A 26,291-nucleotide genomic window follows, 5' to 3' on the forward strand; every position below is an offset into this window, starting at 1 on the left:
GGGGCAATGGGAGCAATGGGGTGCCCATGAGCTGCACCCCAGCCAGGGGTCTCCAAAATGACTGATGGGGCATCAGCAGTCACCTGTTACCCCTGGCAGAGGGACTGGGGGGTCCTGTGGGACAGAGCTGCTCCAGAGCAGAGAAATGTGGAGGCAAGGGAGAAGGGAGAAACTGGCTCCAATGTGTTTATTCTCCTAGCAGCCGGTAATTTTTCCAGGCCTGTATCTATTTGTGGCAACGTGACATGTGCAGCGTGGTGCTGTTCTGTGCAGGCTTGAAGGCTTGTAAAAAATTAATCGTGTACGCAAAATTTGGCTTAAAATATTCAAACTGGCGGTGGGGATGTGTGAGCCCCGTGCTCAGAGCTGAGCCCAGCAAGGGCTGGGACAAGGGGGTTCCCAGGAACGGGATGGGACAGGATGGGACAGGACTGTCCTGCTATGATCCTGAAGGAAAGTCCAGCCTGGTTCCCGGGTGGGCTCGGTGACCAGTGGCACCCAGAGCTTTGCCAGGGCCTGCCTGGGAGCTGCCAGGGGGTGTGGGTGAAGCTGTGGGATGTTCCCTGCCAAGGAATTGGGACTGTTGGGTTTTGGAGCATCCCATGTTCGGAGGGCACTCTCCCGTGTGCCGGGGCTGTAGCGTCGAGCAGACCAGGCCGAGCCACGGCCCCACATGGGGCAGCCCCCCAGCCCAAGGGGACCCCCTGGCTGGGGCTGCTGGGGGGCTCCGCTCCCCCTCGGGATGGCACTGGGGGGCTGCAGGGTGAGGCTGCGCTGGGCCACAGGGGCAGAGATGGGGTGCAGGGTGTGTGTGTGAAGGGGGCCGGCGGGGGATTGAGGGGCTGGCTGGGGGCACCGCTGCCCATCCCATCCCTGTTTCCCATCCCTGGTCACGGGAAGCCGGCGGTGCCCGGGATGGGCCAGCGCCGGAGCAGTTCCGTACTCGTGGGGTGCCAGCCCCGCTCCCGGGGGATCCCGTCCCCGCTCTGCGGGGTGGCAGCCCCTGCGTGGCCCCGGCCCTGCTCGGGGGGTCCCGGTCCCGCTCCAGGGTGGCGGCTGCCCCTCGGGGGTCCCGTCCCCGTCCGGGGGTCCCCCACGGCCCCCATCCATCCCGGCGGGACCGCGCGGGGGCGGCGGCGGCGCATCCCGGGGGGGAGGACGCGGATCCCGGTGCGGTCCCGGGGCTGCGGCTCCGCCACCTGCCGCCCCCGCCCGCCCGGTCCCGCTGCTCGGCGGCGGCGCGGCCCCTCCCCGGGGCACGGGGCGCGGGGCCGCGGGGCCGCCATGGAGGAGGAGCCGCCGCCGCCGCCGCCGCCGCCGCCGTGCCCAGCGCGGGGCCAGCGGCAGCCGGCGGCCGTGGGGCTCCCGCCGCCGCCGCGCCATGGGCCGCTTCCCCGCCGCCGCCGCTGCTATGGCGGCCGCCTTCCTCAGCCCCAGCCTCGCCTTCAGCTCCCACTTCGACCCCGGTAAGTGCCGCAGCCCCGGGGCTGACAGACCCGCACCCCCTCCCGCGCACCGAGCCTCCCCCGGTGCTCCGCCGTGTGCCCGGCTCAGCCCCGCACCGGCTGCCCGCGCTGCCCTCCCGGTGCACCGGGAACGAGCATCCCCGCATCGCGCTGCACCGCGAGCAGAGCATCCCCTCGCCCTCATCACCGGGAACGTCACTGTACGGGCTCGCGGCTCTGACAGCCGGACCCGACCCGCTGTGGCGGTGTGGCACCCCTGCGTGGTGCTGGGACACCGCGGTGTGGCGGGGGGACACCCCTGCGTGGTGCTGGGACACCCCGGTGTGGCCGTGGGACACCCCGGTGTGGCGGGGGGACACCCCTGCGTGGCCGTGGGACACCCCGGTGTGGCGGGGGGACACCGCGGTGTGGCGGGGGGACACCCCGGTGTGGCCGTGGGACACCCCGGTGTGGCGGTGTGGCACCCTTGCGTGGCGGGGGGGACAGCGCGGTGTGGCGGGGGGACACCCCGGTGTGGCGGGGGGACACCCCGGTGGGGCCGTGGGACACCCCGGTGTGGCGGGGGGACACCCCGGTGTGGCCGTGGGACACCCCGGTGTGGCGGGGGGACACCCCGGTGTGGCGGTGCGCTGTGCTCGCTGCCGCAGCCGGGCGGCATTTTGTTCCGCGGGATGGAGCGCGGAGGAATCCCGGGGCTGCGCTGCCTCTGAAGGCATCTCCGGGATTGGAACGGAATAATAACAACAGGGAGGATGGTGATGGTGAGAAGGAGGAAGACGGAACCGGGGCCGAGCCCCCGCCGCCTGAGACACGCGCCGGCCGGGGAGCCGGGGGCTGAGGGTCCGCCATGGGGCTGGGGGAGCCGGCGGGGCTCGGCGGGGTGCCGGGGCACGGCAGCGGCGTTTTGGGGCGCAGCCGTTATGTAAGCGCCGTGTTCCGGCCGCGGCGCAGCTGCAGGAAGATGCTGCAGCCGCGGAGCAGCGCGGGGCTGGCGACTGCGGTGCGCGTTTGGGGCTGCGGCCGCCGCAGCCGCCCCTCACCGCCGCCCCTCGCAGCCGCCTCGTGTCCCTCCCGGTGCGGGGCTGGCACCGCGCGGGCACCGGGACCCCTCGTGGGAGCGTCCGGCGGGCGCTCGGCTCCGGCCCTTTGTTTACCAGCCCGGGATAACGCGTGTCGGCTCCGGCAGCCGAGCAGTGCCGCGGCTCCCGGCGCCTCCTCCGGCACCGCGAAGGCGGCGAAACGGTGCCCGTGCCGGGCGCGGTGGTGCCGGAGGCTCCGGCTGTCGGTGCCGGGCTCCCGCATCCCTCTCCGCCGCCTTCCCGGTCCCTCCTTCCTCCGCCGCTCCCGCTCCCCCGGCTGCGCACGGTCGGAATCCATGGGGGGATTTGGAAATGAGCCGCACCAGGACTCACCGAACGGGGACTTTGTCCTCAGCCGCTCGTTATTTGCTTCTGAAATCTCATTATTTACACCCAAAATGCGGCAGTGCCGGGCCGGAGCCGTTTGCCCGGCTCAGCCCTTGAGGAGATTTTGCTTTGGTTTTTGGTGTGGCCCCGCTCCACGCGAATCCTGCCGGCCCGAGGGTTCTCAAGGCAGGTTTGGTTTCAAAACCCTTCAGCCCTGTTTCCATCCCTGCCTGCGCTGTGCTGCCAGGCCCAGGGCTCGGCGCTGCCGTGCAGCTGCCACCCACCAGCACCGGGAGAGGAATTAAAGGGGGGGGAACAAACCACATTCTGGATTTCACGGCTTTGTGGATTTGGTCCATGTGGCAGCAGCTCCTGGCTGTGTGGCAGCGTGGCTGCCTGTGCCAGCCTGGCTCCCTGGGGGTGGCTTTTGCCAGTGAGGAGCCGAGGAAAGCAGTTTGTAGGGCACGTTGGCACCTCAGCTGGGGCAGGACGGAGAGGCCCAGGGGCTCTGGTGCTGCTGAGGCGAGCGTCTCCTCCTGGTCCTGCATTCCCTGGAAATGCACGGCTGGAAGTTGGGCCATAGGTGGCCTGGTGGCATGGAACGGTGACAGCAGTGTCACCTGGGGTGGAGGTGCCACAGGGATGTGCCAGTGCAGCTGCCCGTGTTCCGGCCTCACCTGCTGGTTTTGCCTTGTCCCAACATCTGCGTCAGGCTGTGCCGGCTCTGCCAGGGATTCATTCCCTTCCAGGTGCTGGGGGCTCTGGGGGAGGGTCCCAGCCCTGCAGCCTCGTGGTTCCCTTCTCTCTTCACCCATTCCCGGGCCAGGCCTGGAGATGCTCCTGCACGGAGCACTGGAGCCACCAGCGGGGCACGACCCAGCGCTGTGTGCCCCAACATGCACCCCACATCTCCTGGGCTTCCAGGGGGAAATGGGTGCCCACTCCCTGCTCTGGGGACTCGAGGAAAAGGGAGGGCAGGGCGTCTCCCCAGCCTTGTGTTTTTGGGTCCACCTGGCACCTGCTGCCATCCAGTGCCCCAGTGACCCTCAGTGACAACAGCGTGGCGAGTGTTGGTGCTCTGTGTCCGGTGCCTCTGCCTGCTCCCGGCACAAGGATGGGAAAGGACTTGGGGGACCGTGGTGACAAAGGGGCCAGAGCAGGCAGAAGGACCCTGGCAGCCCAAACCAGGGCCAGGCACGCTCTGGCACTTACCAGGCCATACAGGGGGGAAGGTGCTGTTGGGACTGGACGCACCGAGGGGATTTGGGGCAGGGCAGCGGGAACTCCTCGGCTGGGAGGTGACAGTGGTGGCAGTGCCATGCCTGGTGTCCTGTCTTGCCACGTGTTTCCCACTGGGGGATGGCACTCCGGGCTGGAGGGCACCAGGAGCCAGGCACACAGGCAGGAGGTGACTCCCAGTGCCCACAGCGATGCCGAGGGCAGGCAGCGTGGGGGTGGCATGTGGCAAACCCCCTGTCCTGGCACAGGGAATGACATTGGCACAGCACAACAGGGCAGCCAGGCCTCACCTGGCTCAGTGAGGGGACAGAGCCAGGATCCTCTTCCCTGAGGGTGCCACTTTGCTCCCTCCTTCTCCTCTCCCTCCCTCCTGCCCCACGCACACGGGCGGGTGCGTTCTGGAACGTCGACACCGATCCCCGTCAAAGCCAATTAGCAGAAATTAATATGCCGGCGTTGAAAGGGCCCCGCGCTGCCGGGGGCAGCGGGGCTGTGACTCACGGGCTCCCTGCCCGGCACTCCCAGCCCTGCTGGGACACCCTGTGCCAGGGCAGCCCGTGGCTCTGCCCTCCCTGGCACCGCGTCCTCCTGGCCAGAGCAGGGCTCCGGTGCCCCCCTTGCCATGCGCCTCGAGCCGAGCCTCGGCACCCTGGTGACAGCAGGCAGCACTGGCACTGCCAGCGTGGTGCCAGCTGGGGGTTAAGCCAAGGGGTCCGCATCCAGCAGGGGTCTGTGTTCAGTGCTGAGTGTCTGCGGTCAGGCAGCGTCCCAGGTTTTGCCTCGGTGTGACGTCACCTCCTCACCATCCCACTGCTGGGCTGGAAAATCCCAGGATTTGGGTCAGAGGGGCAGTTGGGCTGCCCTGGTGCCATGGCTGAGCCTGTTCCCACCCTGTGCTGCTGCACTGATCTGGCAAGTGAAGAGGTGCTGGGGCCCACTGCCTGGGATGGTGGCATGGTGGGATGCAGGGGTGGTGGCCATGGTGGGATGCAGGGGTGGTGGGATGCAGGGATAATGGTCCTGGCCAAGCACTGCTGCCACTCCAGGGCTCCCAGACACTCTCCTGCCCCAGTAAGAGGCCCCTCACACCCCCAGTGGGAATTTGCTCCCAGGGGTGGGCTGAGCCAGAGGGATGTGGGGCTGTGTCACAGGGCTGGCCCGGAGAGGAGCTGCTTGTGCTGACTCAGCGTGCCCAGTGGCAGGAAAATAAATCTCCTGGGGGCATTAATCCCCCTGACAGCCCGGGAAGCGCCATCGGAGCACGGTGCAGCCGTCTCAGCGCTGCCACTGCCGTCGTTGCCATCGGCCAAGCTCCGAGAGCCGGCCCAGGCCCTGATGACCGGGGACACTGAGGGGACACGGAGCATCCTGGGATGCTCCGGAGCTGGCAGTGGGCTCGTGGTGGAGCTCAGGACCAGCCAAGGGACAGTGAGTATGTGGGGATCACGGGTTTGGGAGGGCTGAGCACTGGAGGAATGGGAATTTCGCAGGGTTTCCTGCAGAGCTGCTGTCCCACAGCCCAGACTGTTGGGGGGATCCCAGTTCCTACCCCAGCCGTGCCCACGTCCTCCCTGCAGCCCGGTGCCAGCAGAGGGGTTAATGCCGTTTGTTTTAATTACTGGAGAGAAGGAAAATTCCAGTGTGGGCAAACGCAGTAAGTGGAACAGCACTGCCCTGGCTGGGCAGGGCATCCACCAGCTCCCAGGCTCTTGTCCCAGCTGTGCCAGGGTGTCCTGCTGCTGGGCCACCATGTCGGCCACCACGGCCCTTCACCTTTCCAAAATACCTCTGTGGCTGTGTGCTGCTCACCCGTGCCCTGTGCCCACCCTCAGCCACCCCTGTGGCAAAGGAGGGATTTTCCAGTCGCCCTGGTCTGTGTGTTCCCGTGCCTGCAGGTGATTTGGGCACCAGGGGCTGACCCGAGGGTGGGCATGGGGCAGGGAGGTGCCAGGCACGCCCCAGCTCCGTGTCCTGAGCATCCTCGATGCCGAGCTCCGCTCGAGGGCTGGGGCAGAGCCAGACCCCGAGCCCGGGCTCCTTCCTGTGCCACGGGGCACCCCTGCCCGCTCGCCCCCCGGCCTCCCCCTGCTCGGGCCGTGCCCCGGAGCCAGAGCTCTCGTTTCATAACAGCACTGAGCATTTTGGATATAAATAGGCCGCCCTGCTCGCGCTGCCGCTGTTACGTAAACGCTGCCGGGCTCTGCCAGGGCCTCGGCGTGCCCGGTGCCATGTGCCCGGCGCTGCCCCCGGCGTGGCACCGCTGCCGGCGTGGCACTGCCCCCGGCACGGCGCTCCCGGGCTCCGCGGAGGGATCCCTGCCCTGCCCGGAGGGCTGGATGCCCCCCGGACACCGAGGGCCCTCCCAGTCCCTCGGGACAGCGGGTTTGTCTGGGCAGTGTGGGATGGGCTTCGCTCACTTGGAACACCCAGCACGAGAGTTCACTTTGAATAATCAATTTGAGCTTGCTTTGAATGCCCTTTATAGTGTTCTTTTTTATTATTATTATTATTGCAAGATATTATTAGAATCCTAATAATTCTATAATCTGGATAGACTGTATAATTATATATAAAAATACAATATATGTATTTCCATGTATAATTCTGTATATAACTCCATACACAATTCTAATATCCTATATATAATAATAATATAGTATTGCTATATATTATTATAATACATAGTATTATTAGAATTACATTATAATAGTGATATTATCATAATAACATTGCTATTATTTTCTGTGGAAACAGAGGGAATTGTTGGCTCTTGGCTCTGCATCGGGGCGGGCTTTGATGGAGGAACTTGATTTTTTGTCCCTAATCAGGCTGACACGCGTGGTGTGTGCGCAGCAACGCCAGAGCCCGGCCTGTCCCTAGCACAGTCCTTGTTTTTATTTCGTTGCTTCAGAAAATGATGGATGATTTTCTGTTATTTTCCACCTATTTATTTTTTGCTGCTGCTTCAGCCCGAGATGGCAAAACCAGAATTAAAGGGCAGAATCAATCCTTTTGGTGAAATACGCCACGTTAAAAGATACAGAAGGAGAAGGGATTAGCCAGGCGTGCCTGGAATTCACAATTCAGGGATCTATTAATCACCAGAGAGGCTGCTCCAATGGCTCTGGCTCTTCCTGGTGGGAAAAGGTCTCCAGCAATGGGGATCAAGGGTGCTGCTCCCTGCTCCTGCTTTTGGTGAGGGGATGCCTGGGCCCTGCAGGAGCCTGCTGGGTACCACTGCGAGGGATGCCAGGATCCTGAGGGGAGGATGCTGTGGGTACCAGCTCCGTGCCAGGCTCCTGGCTGGCACCGTGGCTACTGCCAGCCCCGGCCCCGCTCCATGGCTGCTCCCGTGGCAGGGGCTTCCAGGCTCAGGGGCGCAGCTCGGGGTGGCCATCCCAGTTCCTGCTGGTGCCTCAGTTTCCCCCAGAGCTGCACAGCCCCCCAGGCCCAGCCCGTGCTCACACCCCAAACGGCAGCGGGGGTTTTGTGCGTGTGGGTGAGCAGAGCGTGTCCTGTGGGCTGTGAAATTGCTTCCCTGGAAGCTGCCCGTGGGCACAGGGATTAACGGGATGCCAGGGAGAGTGGATGGGGCTGGGAGCGAGCAGCCCGTGGCCAGAGGGGCTGAGGGACATGAGTGTTGGATCCTGCCCAAATCCCATCCCAATCCTGCCCCAGTCCTGCCCTGCTCCCTGTCCAAATCCTGCCCTGCTTCTGTCCAAATCCTGCCCCAATCCTGCCCCATTTCCTGCCCCAATCTTGTGTTGCTTCCTACCCATATCCTGCCCAAATCCAACCCTGCCCAAATCCAACCTTTCCCAGCAGGATCTGGCATGTTTCCAGGCTGGAATCCGCGGTGGGCGGCGAGAGGGAAGGGGGGGATGTATGGACCATGCTCCCAAGGCGCTAGAGCATCCATCCCTTCCCGGATGACCCTGCGAGCCCTCCCAGGGCAGCTGGGAATCACCAGTGGGGAAACTGAGGCACGGGCTGTCTTGCGGTAGGTCCTGCAGCGAGGGGCCCGGTGCGAGCGGGGCTCGGGGCGTGCCGTGCCCGGAGCCTGGGGCAGTGCCTGTGCCCGGGCCGGGAGCCCCGAGCTGCCGCCGGCTCTGCGGGAGCCCCGGCTCGGCCCTTCCGCACACGTCAGCCGCCGCTGGCCGGGCGGGCTCCGCCGGGATCGCCGGGCGGCCGCAGCATCGCCCCGCCGGCGGCGGAGGCAGCGGGGCCATGGCCGGCCCGGCGGCCGCGGCAGCCCCGGGGACGTGAGTCAGCACAGGCGGCGGGAGGGACGGCCGCGCTCCGGGCGGACCGGCACCGGCACCGGCACCGGCACCGGCACCGGCACCGGCACCGCACCGGGACGCTCCGGCCTCTGCCCGTCCCCGCTCGGAGCCGGCGGTGGGGCCGCGACCTGCGCTGGGTGGGCGACGCAACAGGCGGGGGGGGCAGCGCTCGGGGCTGTGCCTGCCGCGGGTGTGCGGTGGCTTCCGTGGGCGGGGAGGGCGACTGCTGCACCCCACTGCGCCCCATTACACCCAACTGCACCCTGCTGCACCCCACTGCACCCTGCTACACCCCACTGCACCCCATTACACCCAACTGCGCCCCACTGCACCCCATTACACCCAGCTGCGCCCCACTGCACCCCATTGCACCCTGCTGCACCCCACTGCACCCTGCTGCACCCCATTACACCCAGCTGCGCCCCACTGCACCCCATTACACCCAACTGCGCCCCACTGCACCCCGCTGCACCCCATTGCACCCCACTGCACCCTGCTGCACCCCACTGCGCCCTGCTGCACCCCATTGCACCCAACTGCGCCCCACCGCACCCCACTGCACCCCATTACACCCAACTGCTCCCCACTGCACCCCACTGTACCCTGCTGCGTCCCACTGCACCCCACTGTACCCTGCTGCACCCCATTGCACCCAACTGCGCCCCATTACACCCAACTGCACCCCCCTGCACCCCAGTGAACCTCACGGCATCCGGCATCCCCCCTCTTCCCCCGCGTCCCTTCTGCTCCCGTTTGCCAGGGCTGGGTGTGAGGCTGGGGCGGGTGCCCCTGGAGCTGTGGCCTGTCTGCTGCCACCAGCCCCACGGCCACCAGCCCCGGGCCGTGCCCTGCCGCGGGGCTGGCCGGGGCAGGGCGGGGGGTCCCTGGCTCCGGGGTCGCTGGGCGGAGGGGCTGCGAGTGGCGCCGCGGTTCTGGGGGATGCGCGGAGCTGTTCTCAGCCTGACCCCTGCGGTGAGGAAGGCCAGGGCAGGGCATGGCTTCTGTGCCAGGGGAACCTCACCCCTGCTGGCAGAGTGGGAGGCAGAGCCTGGGAATGGAGGGCAGGATGTGCTGGGGGCCCTGGTTTCTCTTGAGGGTCTTCATAAGTACCTTCAGCTCCTTCAGGCTGCACTCAGCCAGCCCTGTGCCCCAGTGTCCCTTGTGTCCTGGTGTCCCTCGTGTCCTGGTGCCTCCCGTGTCCTGGTGCTCCCTGCACTCCAGCAGCTGCTGCTGCAGGTGCATCTGACCTGGTTTCGGGATAATTTGGCATCTGAGATGATGCCACACTTCCCATCACCGTTGCTCTGGGTACAGGGAGGGAAGGTGCCAGTGGGTCACGGCAGTGGTGGTGCCCCTGCCCAGTCTGGGCTGGTCACGGTTCCCAGGTCTCTGGCTGTGCAGGTGGGGAAACCGAGGCAGGACCAGCTGGATCTCACTGGCCTGTTGTCTTCTTTGGGAACCTCCAGTTCCCGAGCTGAGGGGCAGCTCAGCTGACGGTCCCCTCGGACGGGCTCCCGTCCCCGTGCTCTGCTCCCCGTTGCCATTCAAAGGCTCTTTTCAGTGAGTCATTTTCTCTTTTGCTGTCCCACTATCCAGGGAAAATGGTGACGTTGGCGGCACAAAGTGTGTTCACCATGGAAACCAGCTGGAAGGGGGGGGCACGCCGCCCCCCGCTCCTCCCAGGTTCGGCTTTGCATCCCGAGCCTCAGAAGATGGCTCTGGAGCTCCTTCCCTGCTCCCTGGCACGGCTGGGCTGTGCCAAGGCCCGTGGGGCCGCTCACCGTCACGCCGGGAGTCAGGGTGCCCTGTGCCCACCCCGCGTGGTGCCGGGCAGCACCCGGGGGCAGCGGGCGCTGCCGGTGCCCACCAGGGCAGCAGAACCTTCCCCAGCCCTGGTGCCCTTCAGGTGCCGGTCTCAAGGGCACAGAGGAGCCGTGCTGGAGCTCCAGAGCAGGGCAGCCAGGCCAGGGCACAGGGACAGGGATGCTCCGTGGGCCACGTGCTGGAGGCACGTGTGTGCCACGAGCATCCCCGGCACCGGCTTGGTGACCCAGGGAGGGACCACGGCACCGGCGGGGGTCTGTGCCAGGCTCATGGTTGAGCACAGGGCACCGGTCCCAGCCGGGCACCGCGGGGCTGTGGGGGTCTCCGGTGACCGGCTCCGCTGGCAGTGCCACGACCTTCCGGCTGCTCCCACCACAACGGCGCCGGTTGTTTGGGCAGGCTCCGGGCAGAATAGTAATGTGGCAGCTGCAGCTGGCAGCGGGGCCTGCTGGGGATGGGCAGCTGCGACACGGCCACCTCCGCTGCCACCGTGGCCACCGTGTGCCCTGCCACCCCACGGGATGCTGCACAGCTGGAGTGGGGTGGCAGGTGCGGGGTTTGGGGTGTGCTGGTGCCCAGAGGATGTGGTGCCCAGCCAGTGCAGCCATGTTCCTTCCCCACGCCCCGTGACCCCTCCCCGGTGTCCCCAGCCCTGACCACCTCGTGTCCCCACAGACGGCACCCCCCTTAGTGAGCTCTCCTGGTCCTCCTCGCTGGCCGTCGTGGCCGTTTCCTTCTCGGGGCTCTTCACCTTCATCTTCCTCATGTTGGCCTGTCTGTGCTGCAAGAAGGGGGACATTGGCTTCAAGGTGAGCTGAGGGGCCGGGGGGGGGGTTCCCAGGCCAGGGTGGGGGGTTCTTCCCAGGGACCCAGCGAGGGATGGAGGTGCCTGGAGGTTCCTGGTGCAGAATTCTCCGCCCCAGCGCCAGGGCTGGATGTGTCCTGGCTCAGGACAGCGGTGCTTGGAGCGAGGGATTCAGCCCCTCGCTGCCTGCTGGGGCTGCGGGGCTCAGCACACCGGGGGCTGGATCCTGGATCCCAGCTCCACAGAGCGTGGATCTGCGGGATTCAGGATCCTTGGGGTCGTATCCTGACCCACCCGTGCTCCCGGCTCCGTGCGGGGCCAGGCCACGCCATGGTTAAGGGCCCGGTCCCACCCGCACGCCCCCGAGGGTGGGAGGCACCCTGACCTCACAGGCACAGAATGTGCCGAGAAAACGCTTTTTCCCTAATTGCTGAGATTTTTGTGGAGGCTTGTGGCGCCCGCGGCGGGAGGGGGTCAGGCTGGGGGGGACACGCCGGGTGTTGTGTAACGTCCCACACCGCCGGAGCACCTCGCCGTGCCGGGGGGGGGACAGTGACCCCCTGGTGCCCCCACACTGGTATTTATGGGCGAGCGGCCGGGCCGGTGTCCGCGCATGGCCCGCGGTGGCACATGGCACACGCTGCAGTGCTGGGGGTGTCGGCAGCGCCATGAGGCACAGCCTGGCAGGGCGAGATGCTCACCGTCGCCTACCTGCTCGCCCGGGCGGCTTTTGGGAGCCAGGGGCTGCCGGGGTGGCACAGACAGGTAATGGGATGGCTGGTGGGGAGGCTGTGCCTTCCCCGTGTGCGGGCAGGGTTGTGTGTGTGTGTGGGGGGGATTTCTGGGCCCCCGTGAGCCTGTCGGGGCAGAGGGGTGTGCGGGGCACCAGAGCAGTGGGGAGCCCACCGGGTCAGTTGTCTCTGCTCGGTTTGTCACCCCCCTGCACCCTGAACCAGGAGTTTGAGAACGCCGAAGGGGACGACTACGTGACAGAGCTGTCGGCCCAGGGCTCGCCTGCCCCCCAGCATGGCCCCGAGGTCTATGTCCTGCCCCTCACCAAGGTGTCCCTGCCCATGGCCAAGCAGCCGGGACGCTCAGGTAAGCCAGGGCGGGGCAGCACCCCTGCATGCCGCGGCTGGGGGTCTCTCATCACTGGGCACGGGGTGACGTGGGGATGCTGGGTCTCTCCTGTGGTGGAGGGACAGCTCCAGCAGAGCCCTGGCGAGGGACAGGCAGCCGAGGTCCCTGGGGAGCGCTGCAGGGTCCCCCTGTGTGAGGGTCCCTTGTCCCTGTCTCCAGGCACTTGCGTGTGCCAGCCCAGGGGAGCAGCACCGGGGTGGGACAGGACACGGCCACCCTGAACGGTGACATCCACGAGTCCTGCTCCCATGTAAACAAGCCCCTGAGTGGGAGAGGAATGTGGGGGGCGCCTGGCTGTGCCCCCTCCTGCCCCATGTCACTCCCTGCCCAAAGAATGGCTACAGTGAGGGGGGGGCAGAAAGGACCAACAATGGTCCCATTGCTGCCTGCCCTTGGCACGGGCTCCCGAGGGGCTGGACTGTGCCGGGGGGGCCGGCAAGGGGCTAAATGCCAGCGCTGTGCCGGGCTCAGCTCTGCACTCCCTGCGGAGGAGAAGGGGCAGGGAGCCAGCTCTGCTGCCATCCCGCTTGGGGACACTGGCACCCCACGTCCCCTGATCGTGGGAGGATGCCTGGAGACGAGGATGCCTGGGATGCAGGATTCCTGGGGATGGATGCTCCGGAGCATCCTGGGGTGGCAGAAGGCCTGGCACCGGGTGACACGGTGAGGACAGCAGGGCTCGGCTGGGACTGGTGGGGAGCACAGGCAGATGGGCAGGGGGATGTGTGGGCAGGGGGACAGGGGGACACACGGGCAGCTGGACGGGCTCTGTTACAGTGCAGCTCCTCAAGTCGGCGGACCTGGGGCGGCAGAGCCTGCTGTACCTGAAGGAGATTGGGCATGGCTGGTTCGGCAAGGTGAGCCCAGGGCCAGGGACCCCTGGACCCCCCACCCCGCTGGGACGTGGGGCCCCGGCTGTGCCAGGGGCGTTTGGGGTGTGGATGGAGGGACGAGCCTGTCCCTCGCCCCAGGTGTTCCTGGGGGAGGTGAACTCGGGCATCAGCAGCACCCAGGTGGTGGTGAAGGAGCTGAAGGCGAGTGCCAGTGTGCAGGACCAGATGCAGTTCCTGGAAGAAGCACAGCCCTACAGGTACCCCTGGGGTCACTCCACAGTGCTGGGAGCGGGGATGCTGTGGTGTAGGGGCAGATCCACTCGGTGCCACCTTCAGCTGCCGGGCAGAGCCGTGGCTGCCCCTTGCTCTGGGGCAGCACAGTTCCATCCCTACCTCGTGGCAGCACCGGGGCTGTGCGGGGCCACTGGCATGGGGCAGCAGTGAGATCATGGGCAGAGCTGGGCAAGCAGGGGGGGCACGGAGCTGCTCCTGCCCCAGCACAGCTGAACAAATGTCCCTTTGTGACACGTCCTGGGCGCTGGGACGTGCTGGTACCCGCTCCCGGCAGCCCCTGTGGCAGCCCCGGCGCAGGCAGGACGATGGCTCCTGGGGGACTGCTGCCATCCCCCCGGTGGGAAGGGTTCCCGGGGGGCTGCCACCGACCCTCCCACGCCAGTCCCAGCACAGGCGGGGCGGTGGTGCACAAACGCCCCCGTTGCTGTGCCCACGCAGAGCCCTCCAGCACACCAACCTGCTGCAGTGCCTGGCCCAGTGCGCCGAGGTCACCCCGTACCTGCTGGTGATGGAGTTCTGCCCGCTGGTGAGTCCCGGTGCCCCGCTCCCCGCGGTGCCCCCGTGGGTGCCGGGCACGGAGGGTGACAGTGGCACTGCCCGCAGGGTGACCTGAAGGGGTACCTGCGGAGCTGCCGGGGGGCCGAGGCCATGACCCCGGACCTGCTGACCCTGCAGAGGATGGCGTGCGAGGTGGCCTGCGGTGTCCTGCACCTGCACAGGAACAACTACATCCACAGGTAGGCTGTCCTGCGTTCTGGGGGGGAGCTGGGGAGCAATGTGGGGTCGGGATGTGGGGGTTCCCAAGGCGCCAGCGCTCCTGCCCCACCGCTGCTCCTCCTGCCCAACAATATCCTGGTGCTGAGTGAGTTGCAGACGGAGACTCCAGCATCAGTGATTTTGTTGAGGAGGGGGCGCGCTGCCATCGGGGGCCACCGGAGTGTCCCCACCCGAGCCTGGCTCTGCAGGTGGGTCCCCACGAGCTGTGGGAGGGGGACATGGTGCCCCCAGCTGTGCTGGAGAGGGACTCCCTTCGGGCAGCCCAGCCTCGGTGGTCCGTGCTGCAGCAGGGCTCTCGCCTGTGCCCAGGCTGTATGACCCGCCCAGTGCCCGAGCAGCCGCCCGGGAGCCCGGCCCCATGCCAGGGCTCAGGTTGCCCGGGAACAGCCGCCTTCTGCTTGGCTCGGCGTGTGACGGATGGACGGACGGACAGCGGCGCGGCTGGGGCCGAGCAGGCATTCCTGCTGTGCACTGAGAGCCGCGTTATGGGCACGCCCGGAGCCGGGCGGGGAACGGCCCCGCCGCCGCACGGCCGCCCCAGCCGGGTCCCCGGTGGCTGCCCCCGGAGCTCTCGGTGCCGGTGACAGCTCCGGGTTTGCTTGGCAGCGACCTGGCCCTGCGGAACTGCCTCCTCACCGCCGACCTCACCGTGAAGATCGGGGACTACGGGCTCTCGCACTGCAAGTACAAAGTAAGGCTGGTTGGAGGGAGGAGGGGGCTGGGGCTGCGCGCTGGGATCCCGTGGTACCCCCACGTACGCCCACCCTGGCACAGACCCGACTGACCCTTCCCCCCACCCTCACGCACACATCCCCCCTCCCAGCGGTGTCGGGGCACCCCTGCGTTTGCTGGGGTGCAGGGGGGTTCAGACCACCCTGTGAGGGACCCTTAGTGCCACCCGGTGTGCTCCACCACCCACCCACCCAATGGGGTGACACTGCCTGGGCTGGTCCAGATGTGCCCCTCTGCCAGGCACAGGAGCCTGCAGGCAGCTGCCAGCACAGCCTGGCGTTGCCCACCCGTCCATTTGTGTCTCTGTCCTGCTCCAGTTTGCCCACAACTCCTGCAGAGCTGGGATTGCTGGATTGGGGGTCACAGGGGCCCGGGTGGGCGATCAGAGGGGCAGAGCGGGGAAGGAGGGGTGGCAACAAGGGACAGCAGGTGCCAGGAGCAGAGTAGGACAGATGTGGGGGAGCAAGGGGCACGGGGGGCAGCGGTGGAGGGTGGGGAGGCAGGGGCCGGTCCCTGACGCCATGGATTGACGTTCTCTTCTCGTACTGACCCTGCACACTTGGCAGGACGACTACTTCGTGACGGCCGACCAGCTGTGGGTGCCGCTGCGCTGGATCGCGCCCGAGCTCATCGACGAGGTGCATGGCAACCTGCTCGTGGTGGACCAGACCAAGGCCAGCAACGTCTGGTGAGCGGCTCTGGGGGGCACAGGGGGCTGCAGCCTCACGGCACGCATCGGGGTGGTTTTGGGGCCGACGTTCGGGGGCGGGGTGGGGGTCTCCCTGCGGCCCCAGCATGGCGCCATGCCCGCAGGTCGCTGGGCGTCACCATCTGGGAGCTGTTTGAGCTGGGCAGCCAGCCCTACGACCACTACTCTGACCGCCAAGTGCTGGCCTACGCCATCAAGGAGCAGCAGCTGAAGCTGCCCAAGCCCCAGCTGAAGCTGTCGCTGTCGGAGCGCTGGTGAGGAGCCCGAGCCGCCCCCTCCCCTGCCCCGTGGCACGGGCGGGGGCCGGGCTGACGCCGGCCGCTCCCCACGGCAGGTACGAGGTGATGCAGTTCTGCTGGCTGCAGCCCGAGCAGCGCCCCACGGCCGAGGAGGTGCACCTGCTGCTGTCCTACCTGTGCGCCAAGGGGGCCACGGAGGCCGAGGAGGACTTCGAGAAGCGCTGGAATTCCATGAAGCCCAACGGCGGCGCCAGCGGCAGCCACCACGGCCCCGAGCTCTCGTCCTTCCCGCTGCTGGAGCAGTTCTCGGCCGACGGGTTCCCCTCAGACGGGGACGACATCCTCACCGTCATGGAGACCAGCCACGGCCTCAACTTCGAGTACAAGTGGGAGCACACCAAGACCGAGCACTTCCAGGCCCCCCTGGGGTCCCTGAGCCCCAGCAGCGCCGCCCGCTACCACGACCTCTATTACCCGGCCACGACGGCGGGGCTCAGCCTGGGGGTGTCCCCGTCCTGCTACGAGTGCAAGGCATCCGGCTGCCCCGGCGTGCCGGCGCCCGGCGTGGTGCCCATCCTGGGCGCCCACAGCCCCTCGCTGGGCAGCGAGTACTACATCCGCATCGAGGGCCCCGGCGAGGGCGGCGCCGAGCTGGACTACGCCATGTGCACCTACAGCCCAGTGGGCGAGCGGGGGGCCCTGCGGCCCCCGGCCTGCTGGAGAGCCCAGGGCGGCCGCAGCGGCGGCACCTACGACTCGGACTCGGGCAGCCCCACGGTGTCCCTGAGCATGGAGCCGCTGCTGGGCCACGCGCCCGCGGCCGAGGGCTCCTGGGAGTGCGCCGAGTACTACCCCTACCCCTGCCCCGGGCAGGAGCCGCGGGGCTACGAGCCGTCCCCCAGCCACGGCGCCGAGGGGTACCTGCTGGAGGAGGAGCCCCCCCAGCCGGGCAGCCGGGACTGGCCCGTCCCCGCCTTCCAGCCCGGTGTCTTTGCCGACCCGCTGGGCGTGTCGCCGTCGGGGAACTGTGCCTACAGCCCCCCGGGGTACGGGGGGACAGCGGGCCCGAGCGGGGCCCCGCCGGACTGCGTGGCGCTGGAGCTGGGCGAGGACAGCCCCCCCAGCGCCCCCCACCCGGCCGGTGCCAGCCCCCCGCCTCAGCGCCACCCGTGGGCCTCCAACAGCTCCTCCAACAACAACATCGGCAGCGGCAGCCCCCGCGAGCCCCCGGCCGGCGACAGCTGGTGCTACCGCCGCATGATCACCTTCCGCGGGCTCATGGCCAAGCCGCTGGGCACGGTGCCCCGCGGCCAGCCCCAGCTCGGGGGGTCCCCGCCGGGACACGACTTCCTCCGCCCGCGGCAGGATCAGCCCCCCGCCATGGCCGGCGGCTCCTCCTCCCCGTGCCGCTCGCCCTCCCCGCGGCGGCAGGCCTGGCACGGCCGTGACTCATCACCCTGCGGCCCCGCGCAGCCCGGCACGCTGGCGGAGAGCCCCGCCGCGCCCTGGGGCCCCGCCGCGGCCCCGCCACCTGCGCCGGGGGCCCCGCGCGATGCCCACCCCGAGCAGAGCTCGGCCGGGGGAAGCCCTGCCCGCGGCCCGCTGCCTCCCGCCGCCGCGGGGCCGGGGGAGGCCGCCCCCGCCGCGGCTGGCACGGCCGCCCCGAGCCCCGGCGAGCCCGGCGCGGACGGCGCCCAGCCCGCGGCGGAGCCCGCCGAGGCGCCCGCGGGGGCCGTGGCCGAGAGCGGCGCCCGCGCCGCCGGCGACGCCGACCGGACGCCGGACAAGACCTTCTCCAGCGGCAGCTTCCCCAGCGCGGACGAGGGCAGCGACGAGGACACGGCCGAGCTGACCTCCGGCGTCTTCACCGACTTCTCCGGGGAATACGCGGAGCGGGCGGAGGCGGCCCCGGCGCTCAGGTCCCTGCAGAAGCAGGTGGGGACGCCGGACTCGCTGGAGTCGCTGGACATCCCCTCCGCGGCCAGCTCCTGCGAGGTGCTCAGCCCCGGCGCCTTCGCGCCCGCCGGCCAGGCCCGGGCCCTCGACAGCGGCTACGACACCGAGAACAACGAGTCCCCCGAGTTCGTCCTGAAGGAGCCCCACGAGCCCCGAGAGCCCGAGGCCTTCAGCCAGCTGGGGAAGCCGCCCCCGGGGCTGCCGGGGGGCGAGGGCGAGGCGGCGGCCCCCGAAACGCGGGTGCCCAGCGCCCCGGGGGCCGAGCTGCCCGGCCTGGCCGAGAAGAGCCCCTACCGCGACTCTGCCTATTTCTCCGACTGCGACGCCGAGGCCGAGCGCGGCCACAAGGACGAGGGGGACAGCGATGGGTCCCGCACCCCGGAGGCAGAGGAGGGTCCCCGCTCCCCTTTGCAGGACACAGGGCGAGGAGAGGACCCGCTGCACCCGCCGGGGGCACCCGGCAGCCCCCCGGCGGCACCTGGCGTCGCGGTGGCGGTGCCCACGCCAGCGGCGGTGGCTTTGGAGGGGGACTGGGTGGGGACAGGGGCCGGGAGCTCACCGGAGCAGGCGCCTGGCACCGAGCAGAGCCCCGCTGGCACGGGGCTGGTGCCGGGCAGCCCCCCGCGCCCTGACACAGACACCTGTCCCCCGGGCTCCGTGACCCCCAAGACTTTCCTCTTGACCCCGGTGCCGCTGAGCCCTGGGGAGCCATCAGCTGTTGGAGGGACCTGCGTGCCCCAGGGTGTCCCTGGACTTGGGGGGGCCACAGCGGGGGACAAACAGACTGTGACCCCCGTGCCGGGGCTTGGGGAGCAGCGGCTGCTCCTGGAGGGGCCCGGGGCGGGCGATGCGCCGGGGGGTCCCAGCACGGTGCTCCCCGGGGGCGAATCACCGCCGGGTCTCTCCCCGGCCCCGGCTGCCCCCGAGCGCCGCGACGAGCCAGAGGAGGAGGAGGAGGACACGGAAGACAGCGACGAGTCGGATGAGGAGCTGCGCTGCTACAACATCCAGGAGCAGAGCGAGGAGAGCGAGGAGGAGCCGGCGGCTGTGCCCATCGTGGTGGCTGAGAGCCAGAGCGGCCGGAACCTGCGCAGCCTCCTCAAGATGCCCAGCCTGCTGTCCGAGTCCTTCTGCGAGGACCTGGAGCGCAAGAAAAAGGCCGTCTCCTTCTACGATGATGTGACCATCTACCTCTTCGACCAGGTGGGTGCCCTGCGGGACAGAGCCGGGTACTGGGCACAGCTTCATGCCATTTTGGTGGTGGGAGCCGTCTCCAGCCGAGCCCCAGTGAGGTTCCTTCCTGCTGTTGCCCCATCCCCAGGAAAGCCCCACGCGGGAGCTGGCTGAGCAGAGCTTCCCAGAGCCCACCCTGCCTTCGGGGCAGCCCCCCTCGCCTTCGGGGCAGCCCCCTGCCAGTGGCAGTCCCCCCAGCCCCACGGACAGGCTCGGAGCCTCCGACGACTCTTCGGATGGCAACGCCTCGGAAGAGAGTAAGAGACCAGGAGCTCACGGCGCTGGGTGGTTGCGGGGTGGTGGGAGGGCAGCGGTTATGGGAGCACGGGGAGGCAGTTACAGGGTCACGGGGACAGCGGTTATGGGATGACGGAGGGCCGTTTATGGGGTCATGGGGTTAGAGGTTACGGTGGAGCCCTCACAGTGGGCTCAGCCCCTTCCCTATGCGTCCCAGGTGGTGGCTTCGAGTGGGACGACGACTTCCCACTGATGCCAGTGAAGCCGTCCCTGGTGGCCTCGCTGCCGGGGACGCCGGCGGAGCCCCCCGCGGCCGTGCCCGCCCTGGCGCCGGCGCAGAAACAGGTGCTGCCCATCCAGCTCTCCCGGTTCACGGTCTCACCTGCCCCGGTGTCCCGGTTCTCCATCACCCACGTCTCCGACTCGGACATGGACTCCATAGGAGGTGAGTCCCTCTCGGGACGCTGCTCTGTGGGCGCACAGGACTGTCCCTGCCGGGAGCGGCCGTGTCCCAGCGCCATCCACGCTGTGAACCACAGCGAAGGGCCGGGAGTCCCGCGGGGGTCCGGGACCCTCTCACGGCTCTCTCTGCTCGTTGCAGGCAGCAGCGAAGACGGTGACCGGGAGTGAGCCCGCCGGGACGCAGCCGGCATTGCCCTGGCAGCGGGGCGGCGCAGGCCGGCGGGGCCGGCGCGGGGGCCGCCCGTGGGCTCCCAGACCCCGCTCGGCAGTTTTTAGGCAGATTTTATCGCAAGGAACTCGTTTGCTGCTTGGAGTGGGAGCGGGGCCGGCGCGGCCCCCGCGGGGCCAGGCGGTGGGTGACGGTGACGCCGTGCGCGTGCGCGGGTGGCTGTGAGCGTGCGTGTAAAATAGACACTTATATATATATATATATACACATATATATATATAAATTATAGCGTTTCAAGGGTAGTGCCCTGACCTTGCTAACATTTGCGGAGTGTCCTCCCCAGTGAAGTTCCCCCTTGGCTTCTTGCCCACATGTGCTCCCCGAGGCGGTTTGTCCCCACATCCCCTTCTCCCCCGGGCTGTCCCCTCCCTGTGCCGTGTGCTCAGTCTTGCACCTTGTGGCAGCTTGGCTGTCCCACAGCTGTCCCACAGCGGCCCCACAGCTGCCCCACGGCTGCCCCAGAGGCACTCCACGACATTCCTGACCGAGGGGCCACTGGCTGCTGCCACTCTGGATGGCACTCCCTGTGCCAGGGGTGCCACCGGCTACCCAGAGTGGTCCCCGTGGCTTTGGAGCTCCCCTCCCTTGGTTTGCAGGGATCAGTCCCAGCTGGGGACCCTGAGGACTGCTGGGACCCTTGCCCGTCGTGGCGGGGAGCAACACGTGGAGGGCTGGTTGTGGAGGGAGTATCCCCCACCGGGACCCACCAACCTGACTATTTTTGTATTTAAACAAAATTATTAAAAAACCCCAACCCCAAACCCACCCCAAAACCAAAACTTGCTGTTGACTGAACCCACATTGATGCGATTTTAAGTTATTGCTGCCAAAGAGACTTATTGGGGAGGGGGGGGGAGGGGGGCGCGCTCGTGGTTCTTTGTTCTGTTTTGGTTTTTTGTTTGTTTGTTTCTGGGTTTTTTTTGTTGTTTTTTTTTTTTTTTTAATTCATTCGAGGCTTAGGATAATTGTGCAATTCCAGCTTCCGGAAGGAAATAGAAGTAAGCGGAGCTGAGCGAAACCTTGAATTCAGGGCTGGTTCCTTTTGGGGTCTATAGACCAAACCCTGAGGTGAGAAATGTCCCCCCTGAGCCCCCGCCCCTGTCCTGGCTCCTGTGCAGGGGGATGAGGGCACAACGGGTGTGCCCGTGCAGGGACACGGCACAGACAGCACCCACGTGGGATGGGGCTGGTGCCAGGGGCTCTGCTCCCTGCCACAGGATGGTCCCACCCTGGGCTGGACGCAGCTCTGGCACCAGGACCTGTGGGATGAGCCCGTCCCCACCCCAGCCTGGCACCGCCATGGGTCCCAGTGCTGGCAGAGGTGTCCCCATCGTCACCCACCCTTCTCCCAGCCCCCCCACCACGGCCAGCCCAGCCTGGAGCTGTATCCCAGCTGGAGTGCCCTCGGTGCTCAGGAAGCTGTTTTGGGGGCCAGGGGCTGTTCCCCAGTCCAGGTCACAGCCAGGACCCTGCGGGGGACCTCAACATCAGCCCCAGGGTGGCCATGCCACCCCATACCCCCACTGCTGGTTCCTCCCCCCTACTAAGCAATTAGTGCTTATTTAAGTGTTTTATTTAAGCCCCCACCTGGCCTGTAACCCCCCCTACCCCAATTCTCCCAAGCTTTTTTCTTTATCCTTTACAAGAGGGGCCCACCCCCTGCCCTGACCGGGGGTGCAGCACCCAGGGCTTGCTCCCGGGATTCCCTTCCTGCAGCACCCACCCTCCTACCCCCTGATCCCCCCTTCCCTGCACCCCCCAACACCACGGGGGGGGGGGTTTGCTGAGCCCCTGGCACCCAGGGGTGCTGTCCCAGCCCCCACCCCACACCCCACACCCCGGGTTTGGTCTATGGCGCCGCAGGTCCCGGCCCCGGAGGGCAGATGAGGACAGAGCTGTGGCTTGGGTAACTTTTTTAATAGAAAGGCTCTTCTTACATGGTCTATTTTCTCAATACGGGTCATAATTGCTGTATTTTTTATCAGTGCTGATTTCCATACAGCTCCCAGCATGTGTGTCAAATCTCATCGGGCCAATAATAAAGTTTTTAAAATATCTTAAGCCGTTTGCTGCCCCGATCATTGCCCAGCACCCAGGATGGAGCCAGCTCGGGAGGGCCCCGGCCACGCTCCAGGGCCAGGCAGGAGCCTCTGGCCAGGGAAAACGCTGCAGGAGGGAGGGCTGGGGGAGGTTGAATTGCTCATAAATTACGTTTTCTCATAAAAAATTATTTCAGGTTACGTCTTCCAGGTGCCACCGAGCCAGGAGGTGCAGCGAAGCCCCCGGGGGCTGGCTGGAGCCAGGGTGGCAGCTTGGGGGGCCCGGGGGTGGAAGAGGACACGGCAGTGGCTGAGGGGACCCCAGGCCTGTCCCCACCCCGGGCTGTGACCACCAGCCCTCTCCCACCCACTGCCCCAGCCCGCTGCAGAGCCCTTTCCCTCACCCCTGCCCTGTCTGGCCCCCACCCATCTGCTCCAGCCCTGGGAGAGGAAGAGGAGGCACAGGAGAGGAAGAGGAGGCACATCATGGAGCTGGGAACCCTCGTGCAGAGCTGGAGCCTGGGTGGTCACAGGAGAAGCTGTTTTCCTGCAGTGGAGCTGGAAAACCCACCAGAGGGGACACGGGAGAGATGAGCCACCGTGTCCGACTGGGACCGAGCCCCCTGGGCTGGGGACACTGTGCCCTGCCCAGTGCCCAGCCAAGCAGCCACTGCCCGGGCTGTGGGGTCCAGGACGTGCTGCACCAGTGATCAGAAAGTGCAAAAGGAGAAATGCAACGGAAAAAGCAAAAGCTCTGTTTCAAGCCCTCATCCATGGGAGACACAGTTCCTGCCTGGAAACCCTCTTCTCCCCGTTTTTGGAGCAAGGATGTGACCCTGGTCACTCAGGAGCTGCGGGAAGGGCTGCGGGAGCCACCTAACTCGTGGGCACCCCCAGCAGTAAGCTTAGCAAGTGTGTGTATATATATTTTTATATATATTTATCTCTATCTATCTCTCTCTCTCATGCAGCCCTAGGAATAGAGCAAGAGCAAACAGCCAAGCAAGAGGTCCGGATGGGAGCTCCTGTCTGCAGGGAGCAGGGGCACCCCAAGGCTCACTCGCACACTGCCCTCGCCTCCACGAGTGGTTTTTTCCTAGCTTATATTTTACAGCAGTACCGTAATTCCCTACAGTATCCCGAGCCCTGGTGCAGCAGGAGCTGTGGGACCCGAGCTGGCCCCGTCCCAGTGGGGTCTGCAGTGCTGGCACCCACTGCCCTGTCCCAGCCCGGAGCATGGGGCGGGCACCCGGGCTCTGGTGGGAGCCTGGGAGCTGCCTGTGCCACCCACCGTGCCTTGGCTTGCCCGGCGTGTCCCCCTGTCCTGCCTGGCCTGGGGGACCCTCCCGACTGGGCAGGGAGAGCAGGGGGACCGTGTCCTCTCTGCCTTGCTGTCCCCCTGGAGCACTGTGAGCCCACGGAGAGCTGTTCTCCAGCTGAGCCCGTTTCCCCACCCGCAGCAAGCTGCTGCTGGGCCTGGGAGCCACCCCAGCTCCGGGACATGCTGCTCTGACTCCGGGAAGTGCCACCGCGCTCCTTAGCACAGGCAGAGGACAGGTGACATGGCAGCGCTGTGACCCCCTGCCACCGAGGGAGTCTAGAGAAGAGAGAACTAGGGCACTAGCTTGAGCCTTTGGCTTTCAAAGCAGCAGGATTAATAAATTCTGCCTAAAAATGGAGTCCTGGGAAGCTGGACATGCAGCAGCGAGGAGGAGGATGAGGAGGACGAGGAGGTGGCGAGTGCCACGTGGGCGCCAGCGCTCCCGGATCAGCTGATGAGCGGAGCCGAGCGGTCGTTTGTCACCGTTGGCTTCAGCTGGACGTTGGCAAAGGGGTTCCTGTGGAGGAAGAGGAAGAGGAAGGAAGAGTTAACAGGGTGTGGAGGCCTGGGAGAGGACAGGGCACCGGCACAGCGAGCGGCAGCTGGCGAGACCCCGGGACCAGCAGCGTTTGGGAAGGGCTTAAACTGGAAAAGCTCTGCCTTGCGGAGCCCCCGGCCCAGCTGCCCCACTCCTGGAGCTGCCCCACTCCTGGAGCTGCCCCCACTCCTGGAGCTGCCCCACTCCTGGAGCTGCTCCCACTCCTGGAGCTGCCCCCACTCCTGGAGCTGCCCCACTCCTGGAGCTGCTCCCACTCCTGGAGCTGCCCCCACTCCTGGAGCTGCCCCACTCCTGGAGCTGCCCCCACTCCTGGAGCTGCCCCCAATCCTGGAGCTGCCCCACTCCTGGAGCTGCCCCCACTCCTGGAGCTGCCCCACTCCTGGAGCTGCCCCCACTCCTGTTGCTGCCCCACTCCTCAGCTGCTCTCCCAGCTAAGCCGTGGTGGGTCAGAGATGAGCCGAGTGCCGCTGCAGGGGGATGTTCTCCTGCCTCGCTCTCCTTCAGCCTAAAGCTGGGGATGCCACTGGGGGCCAGGGCTGGTGAAGCTGCTCCTGCCTCCTCCCAGGCTGGACTCCAACAGCTCCCACAGACGGGAGCACTGCAGGATCACGCAGCCCTGGAGCAGGGGGTTATGGCTTCATCTCCTGGCCAAGGGCAGAGCTGGCAGCTCCCTCAAGAGCCCTTGTGCTGCCTTTGGGGAAGTTAATATCCAAGAGGAAGAGTGTGGGAGACTAAGGACACCTGGATGAGCTTGTCAAGAGTCCAGAGCCCAGACAGGCTGACCTTGGGTTTCACCTACCTGGGGTGTCCCCAGCACCCTCCTGCTGCCATGGTCACCTGGCCAGGACAGGGTGCAAGGACTGCCTAGGCACGGGGAGCATCCTTACCCCTTCTCCAGGAGGTCCCCTCTGTCCTCTCCCAGCAGGAGTTAATTCTTGGGAGCTGTGGGCAGCTCTGGGGGTCCCTCTGGCTGCCTGGGGAGCCACCAAGCACCCCCTGTTCTCCCTGCAGCCCCTCTGTCCTGTCTGCCCACTGCTCCCAGCCCTCCTCAGGAGCCACACAATCCTGTCCCCAGTGGGAGCAATGGCCACAGCCCCCCACGCCAGGTCCCACAGCTGGGCTTCTGGCCGGTCACCCACTGTGGGGCACAGCCCTGCCAGCCCTGACGTGGGTTCAGGTAAAGTGCTGTGGTTACCATGTGCACCTGCACCGAGCACCTTTGGGATGTCCCCAGAAGCTTTGGGATGTCCCCAGCCATCTCCCAGAGCAGAAAGGAAGATGCTGGGACCTGCACCCCCTCTGGGACAGGGTCTCACTGTCAGCCCCAGGCCCCCTCTCTGCCATCCCTCACCTCTCCACATTCGCTTTTTCTTTCCTTAAAAGATAAATTACTTTTGCTTAAAAATAGGGTAATTAATTTCACACCTAATTAATGCAGCTGCTTAGATCACTTTCCCTCCCAAGATGCCAAAATAGATTCTCAGGACTGGAGGGAGAGGAAAAGTTGCTTTGATGAGTCACCCGGGGCTCATTTAACTCTTTCTGTACTGGCAGAGAAGAGCCACTGGGATGGAGCCTGCAGCTCCAGGGGAAGCAGCTCATGAATCAAAGAGAAATGGGGAAGGAGCTCTCCAGGCTCTGCAGTGCCACCGAGGAGGGTCTCGACTCCTGGCGAGGCTCCTGCATCCCGTCCCTGGGGCCAGGACCAGGAGGCTCCTGGGACGAGTCTACAACAAAAAAAAAAAGCTGCTCAAAAAAACTTGCGGTTAGTGCGGACGTGCCCCGCGCCGCTGGACGGGGCTGGGGCCAGCGGACACCTACAACCAAAGGGCTGGTTACGGGGAGCGGGGCAGCAGCAGCAGCTCAGCATCCCGGCAAGCGCAGCCGCGGCAGCGGGGCGAGCAGCACAGGCAGCCGGGGAGCCACCAGCGGGACGGGGACAAGCGGTGGCGGAGGGAGGGGACGCGCTCGGCCGGCGCAGCGGGAAGCAGAGCGGTGGCACCGTCCCCGCGCAGCCCCGTGGCGTCACCCGCTGCCCAGCGCACCCAGGGCTCGGCCCCGCGACACCGTCACTTACTAACTACGGGCAGGGGCACCTCAAAACCTGGCCACTTCAACATCGGGGCTGCAAGGGAAACAGAAGGCAGGTTGGAGGACGCCGGGACGCTTGATGGGAACAGAAGGTCGTGGTTAAGGAGAGACTTAAGGCCACGAGCCGGCCGGTGGCCACCTGGCCCGACAGCCCGCTGGCCACCCCGCACACAGCGCCGGCGGGCAGAGGAAACAGGAGGAAAAAGAAGAAAAAGGAGGAAAAGTGGTGTTTATAGAGTCGCTGGTGCTGTGAGGAGGGGAAGGAAGGGCACGGCCAGCCGGGAGCTGTGGGAGTGCAGCGGCCGGGCACGGCGGGGGCTGCGGAAGGGAGGGGGCGGCTTCCTTCCCCCCCGTGCCGGCCATCGCCGCTTTCCCACCGCCGGGAAAGCGCAGCCGGAGCCTTGGCATGCGGGAGCA

General features: G+C 66.7%; 2 protein-coding genes across 9 annotated transcripts in view; one reads left to right on the plus strand and one right to left on the minus strand.

Moving 5' to 3' along the window:
- The first annotated feature begins 1,336 nt into the window (after positions 1–1,336).
- Positions 1,337–21,925, plus strand: AATK (apoptosis associated tyrosine kinase). Of its 4 annotated transcripts, XR_008439994.1 has the most exons (15): positions 1,337–1,466; positions 10,894–11,027; positions 11,980–12,121; positions 12,941–13,020; positions 13,135–13,253; positions 13,729–13,816; positions 13,894–14,027; positions 14,674–14,758; positions 15,366–15,487; positions 15,613–15,762; positions 15,843–18,906; positions 19,025–19,193; positions 19,391–19,618; positions 19,775–19,987; positions 20,844–21,925. XR_008439994.1 is itself a non-coding variant. In XM_053994542.1 (14 exons), the coding sequence occupies exons 1-14, from the start codon at positions 1,382–1,384 to the stop codon at positions 19,801–19,803; spliced, it is 4,629 nt and encodes a 1,542-aa protein (XP_053850517.1). In that variant the 5' UTR covers positions 1,337–1,381; the 3' UTR covers positions 19,804–21,925. The 4 variants fall into 4 exon arrangements, 3 of the variants coding, with proteins under 3 accessions (XP_053850517.1, XP_053850518.1, XP_053850520.1); XM_053994542.1 differs by having other exon boundaries at positions 19,775–21,925; XM_053994543.1 differs by lacking the exon at positions 1,337–1,466 and adding an exon at positions 8,045–8,111 and having other exon boundaries at positions 19,775–21,925.
- A 370-nt stretch (positions 21,926–22,295) lies between these two features.
- BAIAP2 (BAR/IMD domain containing adaptor protein 2) overlaps positions 22,296–26,291 on the minus strand; it is a 39,353-nt gene continuing 35,357 nt past the window's right edge. For 2 of the 5 annotated variants that reach the window (XM_053994573.1, XM_053994568.1), the window contains 2 exons: positions 25,861–25,908; positions 23,650–23,741 (listed from right to left, as the gene is read on the minus strand). In XM_053994573.1, the coding sequence (XP_053850548.1) occupies positions 25,881–25,908 (28 nt within the window). In that variant the 3' untranslated portion in view covers positions 23,650–23,741; positions 25,861–25,880. Of the gene's footprint in view, positions 23,742–25,860; positions 25,909–26,291 lie in introns of all 5 variants that reach the window. The other 3 variants (XM_053994566.1, XM_053994569.1, XM_053994570.1) reach the window with 2 other exon arrangements.

This window comes from Vidua macroura, chromosome 19 (assembly GCF_024509145.1).
Source record: "Vidua macroura isolate BioBank_ID:100142 chromosome 19, ASM2450914v1, whole genome shotgun sequence".
Lineage (NCBI taxonomy): Eukaryota > Metazoa > Chordata > Aves > Passeriformes > Viduidae > Vidua > Vidua macroura.

Bases quoted from the DNA above. Each gene is read 5' to 3' on its own strand.
- AATK (XM_053994542.1), top strand. From the start codon at position 1,382: ATGGGCCGCTTCCCCGCCGCCGCCGCTGCTATGGCGGCCGCCTTCCTC. The intron at 1,467-10,893 runs GTAAGTGCCGCA...GTGTCCCCACAG, and splicing joins CAGCTCCCACTTCGACCCCG to ACGGCACCCCCCTTAGTGAG. The intron at 14,028-14,673 runs GTAGGCTGTCCT...TTTGCTTGGCAG, and splicing joins AGGAACAACTACATCCACAG to CGACCTGGCCCTGCGGAACT.